General features: G+C 44.5%; 1 protein-coding gene across 21 annotated transcripts in view; it reads right to left on the bottom strand.

Annotated features, from left to right (window-relative positions):
* Sap130 (Sin3A-associated protein 130) overlaps positions 1–16657 on the bottom strand; it is a 71352-nt gene that overhangs the window by 35908 nt on the left and 18787 nt on the right. For 10 of the 21 annotated variants that reach the window (XM_077659282.1, XM_077659285.1, XM_077659278.1 and 7 more), the window contains exons 8-13: positions 12634–12819; positions 11128–11223; positions 7058–7217; positions 3120–3248; positions 2554–2839; positions 1271–1440 (exon numbers count right to left, since the gene is read on the bottom strand). In XM_077659282.1, coding sequence (XP_077515408.1) covers positions 1271–1440; positions 2554–2839; positions 3120–3248; positions 7058–7217; positions 11128–11223; positions 12634–12819 — 1027 coding nt within the window. The remainder of the gene's footprint in view (positions 1–1270; positions 1441–2553; positions 2840–3119; positions 3249–7057; positions 7218–11127; positions 11224–12633; positions 12820–16657) is intronic. The other 11 variants (XM_077659289.1, XM_077659291.1, XM_077659293.1 and 8 more) reach the window with 3 other exon arrangements.

Below are 16657 nucleotides of genomic sequence, written 5' to 3'. Positions count from 1 at the left end.
TTCTTCATGATTTCGTCCCCCAGAAGGGCAGGAGCAATACTATAATCATCGAGTACTGAAATGATGCCAAACATAACATAACATAACATAACACAATGGCATTTGGCACTAAACTAACAAGTGAAGTGTCGAGGTTGTCAGCGATATATATCACACACTTTTGCTAGTAATCTGAACAGACCTATCCTACTGACCGTTCCAAACATACACCACACAAACCACAAAAATTCTCCCTTAGAAACCGTGTCACACTATGACAAAAACTAAATGACACTTTACAGAAAAGTAACGTCAGAAGACTGAGGAATAACTCGCCAAACTTCTCTCTCAAGTGCACTGCATGCTCATAAAATGGGAAGGTCAGCCCTGGTGACTAAATTTAGTCATCAGCACATGACCTCAAAATTCACACAATGATTCAATTCGTGAACACCAGGACAGATGAGCTCAAGGCTTGCCATGAACGCGCTCTCTGCATCGTCCGAGGCCACTATGGTTTCATGAATATATGAGTCACGGCCTGAGTGGTGGCCGGCACAGCAGACGTCACTGGACAAGTTTGCAATGGCTGCTTTCACCCTCAGGTGCGAAAGAAGTGTCATCTAGCAGCTTAAAGCATCCTCTCACCTTAGCATATCACGCAGATGGACAAAACCATTTCTCTTGTTCTCTTTTTGCTTGCTCACTATCCTCCATGTACCATCCAGCGAGCATTTTATTATCAGTGGAGTCTTTATAATTCAAACTCTCTTAATTGGAACTGCCAATGTACCATATATACTCGCTTAATAAACCCCCTCACATAATGAACCCATCCCCACTTTTGTCGGCCAGAATTTACTTTTTTTTTCCCACCTTTAGCTTTTTGTAGTGGGTTCCTCAGTCTCAGTTTTTGCGCCGCAGCCCAAACCTTGGAAGTGTGCCAAGATGCGCCAAGATGGATAGATGAAACAGCCCTGTGTTTTGTACTGCACTCCAGACTGTTACATTATAAGAGGTCCACACTGCTTCTCAGAGCAGAAGTCTACACCAAACGCACTGGCACGGCTCAAGCATCCAGCAGCACACAAAACATTTACCCTGCCCTCTCTACTGTCACAACCGCACATGGCCCACTGATCACTGTAGCAAAGTGACAGTACATTTTTGCTCTCTCTTCCTTTCTCCAATTCTAGACAGTCTGGTCTTAATATCCCACACAAGTATAAATGGGGCCTCCTCATTCCGCTTCCGCATCCTTTCTCCAAGTGCAAGTGCAAGAACCACTCACGGCTGGGCCGAGCTGAAGTCATGGGAAATACGGGCGTGACACCTGCAGGGCCAGCCGCTGCATACGGATGCATTGTAATGGTGGCTCCCTGGACCGGGTAAGACTCGTACAGATATGTTGCTGGAACAGCATATGATGCTGCGGCCGTAGCGCCCTGCAGCTGCCCGGGCCTGGAAGTGTGAGGAACGCAGGTAAGAACCCAAACGAGTGGATGAACTGTCATTGATAATGACAGTCCTCATACAATGCCAAAGGCTGCTGACAACAATACCTAGTCAAAGCACTTCAGCGCAGCAGACATAGCATTTTATTGTGAGCCATACAGCTTGCTTTTCATAACAGAAAAACACCAAAATGTGTTCCAGTAACAGTGCCACCCTCCCAAACAGTGAAAGTTACATTTTATGATATCTACAGCTTTCATTTTCTGAATTTAACAGCTCTTATGGGTGAGCAACAGAGCAGGAGGACAGAAAAACATTGCATGAGTAGGATAGAGTCATGGCTGAGAGGTGCTCAAAGAGGCAACTCCCAATGCTGGCAGGAGGGAATGGCACAGATGGAAGCATCACATAAGAGGAGGAGGCAGGTGACACAGCATATTGCATCACCAGCCAATCAGAGGCGCATTTCCAGGCCACACAAAGTGTAGTTGTGTGCCTAGGCAGAGGTCATCAAGCAGGGCTGAAAACATGCAAGGTAAACAAGTGGCCACAGCCTTGTAGTTAAACCCTGGAACAACGTAAAGGCAAAATGCAACACAGCCCGCAAAAACAACAAAGAGCAACAGAGCAAGCAGGACTCAAGAGATATGAAGGCGCCTTGCAAAATGGACAAAGCAGCTTCAGCATTACGCCATCAAAATACCCGCTCTTCTCCATTCCCTGGTGATGAGTGAATATAAAGCACAGCTGTGGAACACTGCCCCTACTGCCCGACAGTAAGGGCAACAAAGTCACCGTAAAATACCGTGAAGCTACAAGGCTATCATATTCTTGCGCAGGAATAACACACTTAGACCTGGCACCTTGGCTTTGCCAAACTGCAAGTGCACAAAAAGGTCATGAATGCAATCATATTTCATTAAAAATCGCCACAGAAACTTCAGCAGCAATCTGTACGTTCCTCATAATTCAGCCAGCTGTTGCAGCTCTATTAACAAAAAAAAGGGGGGGGGGGGGAAGCCATGTCATGTTTAAACATCAAAAGAGACAACCAGCAGTGGTTCTGTTTGCACCACTTGTGAAAGTAAGTGCATACGAATAACTTAGGTTGCCCCTTACCGATCACTCCTGTTGTCAGAGATGACAACCGTCGCAGGCAGCGGTGATGCAGTTGTGGGGACATTGTTGGGTGCCGAGGAAATGGCTGCGGCAAGGTTCCTGGCAGTGGCTGGGCCAGTCACAAAGAGGTTGCCTGTGGCTTCCGACACACTGGCAGCCTCCAGGCTGGTGCCGCCATGCATGCCTGCTGGTCCAACCAGGGATGTGGACCCAAAAGCTTTTGTTCCAGGACCAAAGCGCCGGTCTTCCTTAGAGGCATCCTCAGGTCGCGTCTTGACAACTGAAACTGCACACGAACTAAGTTAATTACCTGTATCAGCATACAGCACTGGCACATTGCTGCTGGTCACTGCTCAGGAAAGATGGCATCCAGACACAAAAACAATGAAATCTGTGCTTGATTTCACACAGGTGGACATAAATTTACACCATAATTAAAAGCAGATGGCTTTTCAATCAGGTCTATCCCATGACTTGGCTCAAAACCCAGGCAGTCCAGCAACAAAGCGCCTTCAAACAGTGGATCCAAATAGCATCCATGCAGCAGCATACATGGGAAGGCTCACCTGTTGGCACAGAAACAGAGGGTGGCTGAATTGCCGCAGTTGTTGTTACTGGCCGAGTTACTGATCCCGCCACCTGAACATTGGTAGGTTGTACTCCTGGAGTTGTGCTTGTCATGAGACGCGAGGCACCTGCAGTGCAGCGAAATGAGTAAAAAAAAAGCAATGATTGCACATCACTCCCACTTGCATAATTTAGGTTGCTGTTCTTGATCAGTCTAATATGAAATGGATTCAGATTGCATGACAAACATCATGTTCCCCTAAACAAGCCCAAATGCTCACAAAAAAAGACCATTATGACATCATTTCTAAGGCACTGAAGGCATACAGGTCTTACTGACCGTGAAGAACGCTTCAGATTTCTGTTTCAAAATGGATTTTATTCCCAGCACTGTAGCAAGACATCCTGCAGCAAGAAAGCTAACAAGTGTGTTAGTAGCCGCAAGGATTGTCCACAGAAAGCAAACAAGCAGAGCGCGCAGTGCCAAGACAAGTGAAAAATAAACACCAGACAGTATAGCCATACTACGCTGCAGAATAATGCACATTTTCAGCCTACATCAGAGTACTTCTAAACCTGAATACAGTAATACCTTGATAATTCAAATTTGGTTAATTTGAAATCCCGGATAATTCACTGAATTTCTGTGGTCCCATAATTTCTAATGCAAACTTGACCGGATAATTCGATGTGGTGGTCTGTACCAGCCCAGTTAATTCAAACATCAGGGGTGTTAATGCGGGAACGTCCTGTCCCAATTTTGCCACAAACCAGTGATGCAACGGCCTGTCGGGGCCACGAGGTGGCGCCTCAGAGTACGCATGTGCGAATATTCGATAATTTCAAATATTCGGTCGAATGGTAAAGTATTTGATATTCCAATCAATCCGAATGTTTGGTATTCGAAATTCCGAAGTATTCATCTCGAGCGAAAAATGCTTCTGGAACTCGCAGCACGCGGTTTCAGTTCAGCGTACCTTCTCCAAGATGACACCACAGCGCGCGTGCCTATGCTCCCGTGCGTATGTCAGAGCCACAGCCAGTCTGCGCATGCTCGCGGTAACAGGCACCAGGTGTCTGCAGCTGCGCTACCGAGGGTGCGAAAGCACCGTTATCAGCACGGTGGTGTGCATCCGTAGAGAGATTAAGCATAGCACGATTCGCTTCTGTGCACTGTCAGTGTCTACGCACTGACTGTTCCGGACAGGCAGTTGTACTTACAGCTGGCTGTCACCTGGCACCTTGTAGCTACCTCAGGGCAAATCCGTGGCGGTGGGAACACAACAGCTTCACTGGCCAGAGCTCGAGAGCACTAGGCGATTACCGCAGCCAAGCATGCCTCGTGTTAACTGCCACACACTCTCTCACTGTGCACTGTACATCGTCGTCTTCATCCACTTCCATCAGAGGTGCGAAGACATAGACAGAGAATTCTGTCTTCATCATCGTCATAAGCATCCATGCAGTTCTGTTTTAGCAAGTTTATAGAATTTAGGCAAAAATTCTCTATCGTTCTTTTGCGTGCACGGTTCAACCCTATTATATCATACTCAGGTCGAATTATCTTATTACAAGAAAATATTATAATAAATTATAAGAAAGAATTATAAGAATAAGAAAACCCACGCCAACAAGATAGCTTCCGCGCAACTTTGCGCTGTTGGGCAGAGACCCTTTCTTGCGGGGGCGCACTTCCTTGCAGGGAAGCTTTTTACCATTGCGGTAAAGGCAGGGCCCCTTCACTCTTGCCTGTGCGCAACGCAGAGATGCCAGATCTTGGAATCGTGCAGGCGTCACATGCCCCACGTTGCCATTGGCGGACCAAAAAGCGAGTAGGCGCGGAGTAGACCTGCTTTTTGACTTAAACGGTCCCAAAAAAAGGGTGTTTGAGGTTGTCTATAAAATGCTCACATTATGTAGAGCACAGGCCAACGAGCGTTCATGCCGCGTACAAGAAATCAAAAGCGAGTCGAAAATTTACAATAAAATTTTTAAAACTCCCGCTTCCGCGCCTAGCGGCGACTTGCGATGTCGGGCTTTCGCCTGAATCTGCGCTCGTCATGTCAGCATCCGCGCTTGTTACGTCATGTAGCGCTCGTTACATCAGCAGCGGACTGCTAGCATTGGTTCAGGCACGTCAGCAGCCGGCGGAGGGGCGCATGCGAGGGGCCGGCAGAGAAGGGCCAACATTTCAGCGTGCAAAAAGTGACGAGAGGAGAAGGAAAGGCACGAAGACTCACAAATTGAAATTTTGGCTACAGATAACTCGGCTTCCACAAAACGTATCTAAAAAATTTTTGCTGGAGGATATTTGTGAAGTGGCGTCCTTTAGCATCCTAGGCACATCGCATCTTTGTTGAGACCCCCTTTCACAGCCCCTTTAAGGCTTAAATGGTTTAGAGCCAAATTTCTAATTGACAACGCATCACAATACGTGTCATCACAACATAGAGATAGCCAGATATCGGCGCCACATGGGCACTGCCTGCGGGAGACAGAAAGGCACACAGCGCACCTGCTCGTGGAGTTATAGTCGGATACAACTTAAGTCTGCAGTGAGGCTCTGCCCACATTCAGGACCAGCGCACAGAATTCCTCCACGAGAAAAAAGTAGTCCGTTGTTAAAACTTCTCCTGTCACCTAAACAAGGAGCTAATCACAAGAAAAAAGTTATGAGCTCTAGAGTTTTGATACCTGGCTTGTTTAATAAAGTCAAAGATTAAAAAGCTGATTTCGTTTACTTTTGTGACAAGCTAGCAGAGTGATACAGTACGCCACGGACCGTGGACCAGTGTTAACTGCTTAAGTTGTATCCTACTATAATAACATCTACACTGCAAGTAGAAAGATGCACAGCTACACAGCTCGGAACCTTCGGTGCGCTCAGAGACTCAAAGTCAGGAACAAAAAAAAAATGGCAGTGGCTGCAGAAGAGAGAGAGCGAAAAAGAGACTGTGAAAAGAAGAAAACTAGACCAATTACACTGTTTTCAGGTAAGACAATGTGACTATTTTATGCCCTCAATGTTCAGCTCACTTTATGCATTGTGCCATATAAGTTCCATTTGAAATTATCCTGTAATTGCAAGGTCAATTCATTCATTGTTTTCATGTAACACATATTTGGACATGCATAATATGTGTACATACCTTTTTTTTGGGGACACTTCTGCTCAGACCAACTTCTGATAAGACGAGCAAATTTTCTAATGCTTTCGAGTTCAGTGTTAAAGGAAGTATAGTATGGTATTTTATTTGCTTGTATGTACTTGTATGTTGTTAAATTTACTGCTACTTTTATACCAAATAACACGCTATATCAAACTCATAGGGAATCTACTGTAGAATTTTACTTGGTAATCTGCTCGAAGTGAGCGGCTACCATAGAAATACATTTTTTCCCATCTCAATGTGCTTGTATGTTGTTAAATTTACTGCTACTTTTATATGGAATAGCACGCTGTATTGAACTCAAAGCCTTTCCTAAGAGTTCGATATATGCTGGTTTGACAGTAATACTGATGTAATCTAATCTAATTCACCAAGCACACACCATTGCTTTATAAGGTGGGCTACCACATTAAACAGATAGCAAGGAAGTTTGTGTATGGGCAGGCATAAGAGCAATGGGAGAGGAAAAAAGCTGACCGCCAGTTACCATGCCGGTGTAATGCCAGATTCATAGTTACCCACTTGCAGTGCTGACCATGCACTTCACCGCACCACAGAGTGGCACCCTTTCTGCAAAGAGGCGCAAATGGCAAAAGTGCTAGTTGATGCCTCTGTGCACAGAGGGCACAACGAAACTGTGACACGGCACATGGTGCAGTGCCTCTCCCTTTCATCTTTGTTTCTCGCTTGTTACACTAACTTTAATGACACAGAACTGGGAACCGTGCCCTTAACTGTTGTCGCTCTAAAGATCCATAACCACTCACCAAGTCTATTCTGGGGCAGGCCCACACTCGGCGCCGTCGAAGCAGGTGCCACGGAAAGCGGGCTCTTGCTTGACACCACCGTGAAAACAGGATGAATGCCCGAGCCTCCAGTGGCCAAATTGGGACCGTGAAGAGAGGCGGTCTGGCTAGTGGCTACCACCTGCATCGAGCATTCGCCCACACGAACTAGCTGATTCATCCAAAAGAACAGCTTGAATACAAGATGCACCGCTATGAAAACGAATGGAGCACTATGAAACCAACACGTGCGATAACTTCCACACCCGGCGCTTTAATTCAGTCCAAACACGAATGAGTATGCAGCCTTACAGCTAGCAAAGAGCATCAACACAGAACAGGTTCAATTTTTCCAATCTGAGTCATTTTCCCAATGCTGAATTTCTTTTAGCTCTTTACACATTTGAGTGCAGAGCTTGCACCCCTTCTTTATCGGTGTTGCAGTTATAAGCAAGAACATTCCTAAAAAGCCCCTGAGAAAAACTAAACCCAATATTGAAAAAATAAAAACGGCAAGGGGGTGTGGTAGCAAAGATATGGGTCAACTAAACATAATTTTCATGTAGGCACCAAAAACTTCAAAGAGCATGACTGCCAGTGGGCTTGGCGGCACTGGAACAACAACAATGACCGACCCTCTTCTGTTCTTTGCCCAGGCGCTGCTGTTTTGGTCTGCTCCAGAGCAGGCCAGCAAGGAACCCACGGTGAAGCAAGGCCAACCAGCCTACTGCAAGTTCGATGAGTTTCACCAATGTACGCTTTTTCCCGCCGAGTTGCCAGCTATCAACGGATTCACTTGGACAGCATAAGGGACAGGGATATCAACAGAAAGGGGCGTCTTCTTCAGGACTGAATTACTGTCGCAACGCCGGTGGGCTTGGCAGCACTTAAACAATGACAATAACCAACCCTCTTCTGTTCTTTGCCCAGGTTGATGAAAAGCGTTTTGTAGCTTATGTCAGAGACGACTGTCATGGTCTGCTAGTGCTGCCAAGCCCACAGGCAATTTGTGTTTTTGCTGCTGATTGCTAGAATACAATGGCACTGTTGTTGATGTGTAATGGGGACATTGAAAGGAATCCTAGTCCAACGCAGAAAGAAATCTTTGAGCGGTTACTCAAGGGTCAGTCTGCCTTGCAAAGCGACATGAACCACTTAAAAGAACATGTAAACAGTATGGGAAAATTATTTAGTAGCTTCCAATTGGCGCTGACTCGGTTGGAAAACGACTTGGTGACACTATACAGTTTTCGGACACCAGTGAGCTATTTCAAACCAGCCTGCAGTCGATTGAAAAAGTCATGACCTTTCAAACTAGAAAACTGACAGATCTATAGAACCGCAGTCAGCACTCGAATCTAGTCATCTACAGTAGTGCTGAAAGCCCTGATGAGGCAGAACAGTAATTAAAAGAAAGGCTAGATAAAGAAGTCTTCAATAATAAACTTAAAGTGATGATGCAAAGCGGGAAAAGACCAGTTATCATATATCTAAAAAATTTTGCTGAAAAGAAAGCAATACAAGAAAACAATGAAACTAAAAGGGTCTGGTATCCTCATTTAAAATTACTATTGCCATTCAATTCTTAAAAAAACGCAAGCTGTTGTGGGAAAGTGCAAAGGCAGAAAGGGATGCTAAAAGGAAGGTTTTTCTCATGCATGATAGGTTGAGGATCGAAAAAGATACTTTCGTTTGGGATGAAAAGAAAAACAGGCACATCCAAGTTATGGCTAATCACTCAGTGGAAACTCAGGCCATGGAATCACCCGCTGTGGAATCACCAGCTGTGGAATCTCAGGCATGATGTCACTCTCAAACTCAAAAGAAACATGTGCGTTTGATAAACATAAATGCTCGAAGCAATTAATAAAAAAGACTGCCTTGAAATAGCTTTACTTCTACACGATCCTCGCATCGCTGTAATAACGGAAACTTGGCTTCACAGTGAAATAAAAGATAAATTTTTCCTCCCACATATCGGGTATTCCAAAACGACAGGCCATCTGGGGAAGGTGGCGTGGCAGTGCTTATTAAAAATCAAATACTGTATATACTCGCATAATGAACCCGCCCCCACTTTTGTCCACCAGATTTTTTTTTTTTTTCAGCCTTTAGCTTTTTGTAGCGGGTTCCTCAGCTATCGTGCCGTCCGCATCGCGGATCTTAGCAGCGCGTCAAGATGCTGCGGGGCCGCCGATAACATCGCCACTTATTTGTTGATCTTTTGTGGAGAGCTCCTGCCAGAGAGGTGGGGGGAGGGGGAGGGGGGCGGACGCGGTGCGCTTGGCGAACTTGGCAGAGCGCCAAGACGTGCGCTGCAAGCTAAGGCTTAAAAATTCGCATTACATGCTTGTCACAGTTCTGAGTTTTTTTTAACCTCGCGTAAAAAACTCGCCCCTGACCTTCAGGGCCAGAGTTCAGCATGTTCGCATTATCTCGCCGCGATCAGCCCCCCAACCAGCTACCACAAAATTGCCGGATCAAGTCAAAGTAAATGACGCTAAACACCAGCGGCATGATCGCGTCTGATCGCGTGCATTTGTTGATGAGGAAAGGAAGGACGGAGGTATAATATGAAAGCGCCACCCTTCCAAAAAAATCTGTTGAAACCTTTTTTCCCAATGCAATGAACCCTCTCCCCAAACTGATGTCAACTTTCGTGAGAAAAAAGTGGGTTGATTACGCGAGTATACACGGAAGATGCTTTCACTGTGGTCGATGTTGCTGACCTTGAATGGTTGTGTCTAAAACTGACATGCTGGGGTTATAGCCTTGTTCTGTATGCAATCTACAGGCTTCTGTATGCAATCTCACCGAGCTACTTAAGCTAACTGCAGATACATACGTCACAATTTCAAAAGACCCGAATTCTTTTAATTGGGGATTTCAATAGTCAGCAACGATTCCGCACTGACAACTGTAGTGAGTGCGGCATTGTCCCCGTCTCTCTGTGCCTTGCACTGCTGCAGTATCTGAGAGCGCAACAATGACTGGAGCAAATGCAACCCCCACTGGCCCAATCCTTAAAATTTAACCCTTTATGGGAAGGGTTATATTTTTTGCAAAAATCGTGAGAAATTTTTGATTGCACGAGCAGAGGAGGTACACAGAACGGTTCTCAACAAATTTCACAGTTTTAGTACAAATAGTTCATCGAAAAAAAGCGGGACATATTTGTCCCACTTGCACTAAACGGGGACAAGAAAAATGGGATGTATTTTGTTGCATTGACTTAAGTGGGTTTCCTCACTGATTTAGTTTCTACTAAGCACTTCATGAACTTGTTCACACTACTTTTTCTGTCCTAGAACACCACCGGCATCTATGCCTCTGTTAAACTTTCACAGGGTTGCGTTTATTACCAAAGAGCCGAACTTCAACCGACATGCCAATCATTTTGGGCCATTTAATTCACCCTTCTTGTTCAATCAGAAAGGCTTCTGCTGCTGGTGGTTCTGAATGTTTGGCTATTGATGATTTGGCACCCAAGAATAAACTCCACATACAATATTTGAAAATTACCGCTCAATGTTGTCATTATGTTTAGCTAAATTCCCAACTATTTTCAGCATGGTAAAAGAAAAGTGCTTTCCTCTTATTACATGGCATTTCAAATCATCAGAACAAGTGCACATTGTGATCTAGAATTATTCCTCTCTACGCAGAAAAAAGAAATCACTTAACGAGTATATTGAATTTGTTTTTTGCCTGATCGAATACAGCCAAAAACTTGCAATGTGGCCAAAAAAAAAAACGAAGTTTCAAGGCCTCTACTCACCACTTCATATAGTAGACCATTTTTTAACCATTTTTTAATTAAAACCTCAAGACAGGTGGCCGCACACATAAACTGGAGTCCTGTGTCCCACTGCCTCTTTGAGCCCTTTAGAATGGGGAACAAAGTTGGGCGTATGTGTCCCATTGTCCCATAAAGGGTTAACACTTGCAACAGTGAAGAATGGCAATGGTTTGAAAGTATTTAGCACAGGAACACAATTAGCAGTAGTAGTCACACTGGCCTCAGGAGGCAAAAAGCCAGCCCAGGGACTGACCTGCGGCGGTGCTGACTGCACTGCAGTTGTAGGAGCCAGTGTGACAAGGGACATGGTTCCGAGGTTACTTCGAATGGGCACATTGGGCTGTACAACCTGTTGTATGCAATCACAATGAAAGAGCACAGATTTTTCCAAAAAAATCAGGCATGCTGTTCGGTAGTACTTAACTTATGCGTGACACGTAGGTAATAACTTCTCAACAAGATGGAGGACACCAACTACATCACGAAAGTTTTTCACACAACAAGCACTTCAAAGAGCTGGTATATGTGTGTAGAGGTCATCTATATTGCCTTCCATGAGTACAAACACGAACCCTATTTAGAGCTTACGCCACAATGAAAATATTCCACAGGTAAGGTAGGCCAGGGGTCTTAAATATTTTTAGCCTCATGGAACCCCCAACAACTCTCGGAAGGAGTTGAGGAACTGTGTCTTGGCTTTTGCACCTTCCTGCCCAACATGCGAGCAAGAAGGAGCGAACAAGCACATAGGCCCTCAAAAAAAATGCCAAAATTCAATTAACAGTGACTGGTTGTATAGTGCAACAGTCTGCTATGAGGAGTTACAGCATGATTAGTTCCAAAACAAAGTGGGCAGAGAGAAGATGGGGGCTGAGGCTTGCCTGAATTCAGGCGCTCAGGGAACCCAAAAAGTGCTCCAAGGAACTCAAGGGTTCCATGGAACTCAGTTTGAGAACCCTTGCGGTACACCATCATATTTTTACAGCGAGAGCTGCATGTGTGACACATTTCAAAACATGCATCGTACCTGCACCGCACAGCCAACGATACAAATGAGGAGAGAAAAGTAACGCCAGCTCAGGTTAGAGCGAGGGGAAGGAGGGGAAGGGGGAAACACTGCCAGATCTGCAGGGGGAGGAGAGTATATGGTGGTGAATTTCAAATTGAGGTCAACGTACCCGCAGCCAAACGCACGCAACCCTGACTTTTCTATCATAAAGGCGTCAACAACTGTCGCTTCGATGACAGGCGATGCCTCTCACTATGCGCAAACCACTGCAGAGTGCATATTTTGGCTCTAATCATTAGGCCTCATTATGAAGGCCAGCACCGATGAAGCGCTTGCTTTGGCTATTTGTCGGTTCTTATCGTTTTGCCATCTTCGCCTTCTTGTTCTGGGCTTTCAGTCACATGACCACTGCACAATTACCATCCCACACAACCATCCGACGGATGGTTGAGTGGGAAGGTGCGCTGTATATATTTGGGCCCCAATCTGCTAAATACACAGTTGGTAGTCCAGCCTTTGTCCTGTCTTCTTCCCAGTCTCCTCTGTGCATCTTCTTTTGGCTGGTGTTATTTTCCTTAATGCAATGCACCGACCAGCCCAATGTGTTTTACTAGAATTCCTATTGCAGGCTTAGTAAGAAATTCTTCCAAGAAAACACTGCTCATAAGGTGCCCTACTGACTGCCATTGTGTTGCTGGTTATTGACAAAGGGGTACACCAGGATCCCTTCCAATCTGCAGAGGTTCTCACTTGTGCATGAGGTGACACGATGGTTGCGCCGCAGCTGACAGCACTGCTGCTACTGCTGGTCGTGAGAGGTGATGCGGATGACGGGATCACTGCAGAATGGCCTGTTGTGCCTGCAGACAGGCCAGGCACTGCTGTGTACTGGACGGTGGCTGGGGAGGAGCTGCACTTGAATGCCTTTTCAGGAACCTAGCATCAGGTAGAAGCATCACAGTGGTTTGCTGTAGCAGCGGAAGGCACAGAGACCAGTCTCTCATGGATGCTTTGTGGTCTCGTCCACAACTGAAGCCAAGGGTTTAATGATATGCCCACTAAAAGCAACAATCACAAAGAAACAGTGTGGGCCTCACAGAAAATGTAGTGCGAGCTAAACAATAGAGAAGGCTCACTGCCATAGACATATAGAGGATGTCAAATACACACAGGTTCCCCTAGTTTGTACACCACTGAGAGAAAAATGGGATTAATGCAGTCGAGAAGCCATAGCTTATGGAGTAATTAAATAGCAAAATATGCAATTAGAACACATTACTCCAAAATACTTTAAAATAAACTAACAGAAAAGAGAAAGGAAACAGAATTCCTCTGGAAATGTAACATGACGTAATCCTTTATGGATGACAGAAACAATGAGATTATGTCAACACAATTTCTCAAGTGCTCCATAATGAGGTTTAATTATATTCTGTTTGTTATAGAAGAAATAGGCTCTATTCAAATCAAACAAAAATCACATCAAATGTTTATTAGTACATCAAAACTTGTTACATAAATTAAAATAAAGAAGGAGGTCCAATAGCTCATGGCTGCACGGGGACCTCCTGTTAGTGCTAACATGAAAAAAAACACAGCAGCAGTTAAAATGCATGGATAGCTAATTAGTGCTGCAAAAGAATATTCATCAAAAACTTGCAGTTACACAAAGAGTGATTGACTTTCGAAAAAGTTATACAATATTATATGTTCGTAACGTAGATATACAAGCAACATATCAAAATAAATATAAAGCATTCAGTCGAGTAACACAACAGTTGTAGCAATCACTACATTTTGAGTAGAACAGAGAACAAATATATATAAACAGAATAAGTGCAGTTTCAAACTATAAAACTGAAGCTAACAGACAGCGTTCAAGCTTCAATTAAACTCGTTAGCCGTTTTATGAAGATGTGCAAAGATGATTGTTTAGGATCGCTGGCGAACTGTTCCACAGCGACAGAGCAGAAAAAATGGCCGTATGCTTACTGTAATATGTGCGCGCAGCTGGTAGCAAAAAAAATATGTGACGAACCTTGTCAAGTTTGGATTAATAAGAGCATCCCTGTTAAATACAAGTGGTGGAATTGTTGTTGCCGGATTTGTAAGCGACAATCACGAGGTGATAGCTAACTAGGTGAACAACTGGTAGAATGCAATGATCATGAGGAAGTGAACAGGCATCACATCAATATGAACTGAAGGTTATACATAATGTAAATGGCTGGATTCTGGATGTGCCGCAACTGTGACAAATGCATGTGGTAAGTGTTCCCGCATGATGTAATACAATAAGTGAAGTGACTTGGAATGAATGTGTAATGAAATGATACCAGTGTCGATTGTGAGAAAAAAGTACGCATACAAAGGAGCATTCAAATTCCAAAAACATTTTGATTTCATATGCGAGATACGAACCTTAAACTTTAAATTTCAATTAAGAATGACACCAAGAAATGTACATTTGTTAGTTGCAGAAATCATGTGCGGATCTAAAAATATGACTGGAGTATATGATAAAGTCTTAGGATGCGAACGAATTATTGTAAAATTTGTTTCAAACAATTCTGATAGCACCAGCATTGGATACAGTTCAAGTCGGCATTAAGCTTTTCTGGTAGAAAATCAATTGATTTATCTGTGCACAATATAGTAGTATCGTCAGTATAAAGGAATGGAAGAGAGTTGCTAAAACAGTTAGGTAGGTCATTAATGTAAATTAAAAATAAGAAGGGGCCAAGTATGGAACCTTGCGGGACTCCTTTCTTAGTACATTTAAAATTGGAAGATAAACATGAGATGCACACAGCTTGCTGCCTGTCCAATAATAAATTCTTTATTAGTGATAAACCACTGACTACGATACCAATAGCTTCAAGCTTGGCGAATAAGATTTTGTGGTTAATCGAGTCAAATGCTTCAGTTAGGTCAATGAATACCCCTACAGCATAGCAACCTTGGTCAATGGCAGTTTTACTCTTGTCAATGAAGGCTACTAAAGCTAAGTTAGTTGAGCAACTGGCTCAAAAACCAAATCTAGTGTTTAGACAAGACACCGAATTTTGCTAATTTGATAGAAGTCTTTCAATGCATTTTTCGATAACCTTCAATAACCTTTCAATAACCTTGCTAAAAAAGGACAAAACTGCAATTGGGCGATAGTTAGATCAGGCCCCCTTTTTAAAAACTGGGATAACTTTGGTCCTTTTGAGCCGAGACAGAAATATTTTGCTGAAAAGATTTTCTTTCTTTCTCATGCTTCTGAGCAATGCTGTCGCCACCCAAGGGTTGTGTGGAGCATAGAGCTTGTTTTTACACTTTACAGAGCTAGATCAGTCATTTAAACACCTTTTTTTGTGGATGATGAAAGCACATGAAAAGCATCTGATGGATCAGATAACAGTCTCACTGCTGAGCAATAAAGGTTAGCGATTTGTGTGATGTATTGATCTTTGTTAACATCATATTTCATAAAAGATTGAGCAGGTGCACCGTAAAAACCCATGTATAATACGAGGTTTTTTTCCCACAAGTAGCGTGCTAAATTTTTGCCTCGTACTATTTGTGGATCTGAACAAAAATTTTCGAAGTTGCTCAATACCGGTTTCATTATTGCGGCGTGGCTACGGCTTGACTTGGCTACTCTTGACAAACGACGTCACGATGTCATTTCTTTGTTGGTGATCCGTTGGGTGTGCCGGGGCGTCGTGGTGTGCAGTGTGCCTGTTGACAACGCACGTGCTCGCATGTAAGCCATGCTTCGTGGAGTGGATATCTTTTGGGAGGAAGATGTCAGGGTCTCGAAAACAGTACTCGGCTGCTTTCAAGCGAAATGTGATTTTAGCTGCGGAGAACATCAGCAACAGTGTGGCCAGGAGGCAGTTTGGTGTCGCTGAGGGCAGCACTCATGGATGGCAACGACAGGAAGAAGCCCTTTTAGTGTGCAGCAAAACGTGACGAAGCTTTCGAGGCCCAAAGAATGGCGCATTCTCAGAAATTGAACTTGGCCTGACGGAGTTCATAAGGCAACAGCGAGCCGCGCATCTAGCTATGAGCGTGGAGATTATGCAGGAAAAAGGTAGAGAGCTTGCAAAAGAAAAAGGAATACCGCGCTCTGCCTTCAAAGCGAGCAAGCATTGGATCCATCGCTACATGTGCCGTGAAGGCTTTTCCCTACGCCGGTGGACCTCGATCTCACAGAAGCTGCCTGAAGCGTTCGAAGAGCTGCTTGTGAGTTTTCAACGCCATGTTATTTTTTTGCGCAAGTCAAAGAACTTTCTATTGGGCCAAGTAGGCAATGCCGATCAGACGCCAGTTTACCTAGACATGCCATCGCCTCTCACCGTGCACGAGAAAGGGTCTAAACAAGTTACATCCGGTCCACTGGCAACGATGCGAGTTACAGTCATCGTGCATGGCAGATGGCCGCAAGCTCCCCCGTTACATGATCTTCAAGGGGAAAACAATGCCGAAAGGTGAGGAGCTGCCGAAAAATGTCATTGTGAGAAGTCATGAGAAAGGGTGGATGAATGAGGATTTAGTCTTGGACTGGATAAAGTCTGCGTGGTGTAGGCGACGTGGTGCACTGTTGTCTCAGCCATCCATCCTTGTGCTGGATGCGTTTCGTTGCCATTTGGCTGGCTCGGTGAAGAGGCTGCTACGCGACAGCGGTAGTGAACTCGTGATTCCGGGTGGGATGACGTCACAACTAGAGCCCCTTGATGTCTGTGTAAACAAACCCTTCAAGGATGCAGTCTAGTGGTGCTATGAA

Source organism: Amblyomma americanum, chromosome 3 (genome assembly GCF_052857255.1).
Source record: "Amblyomma americanum isolate KBUSLIRL-KWMA chromosome 3, ASM5285725v1, whole genome shotgun sequence".
In the NCBI taxonomy this organism is placed as follows: domain Eukaryota; kingdom Metazoa; phylum Arthropoda; class Arachnida; order Ixodida; family Ixodidae; genus Amblyomma; species Amblyomma americanum.
Note: the sequence above shows the minus strand (reverse complement) of the source record. Positions and strands in the feature narration are given on the sequence as shown.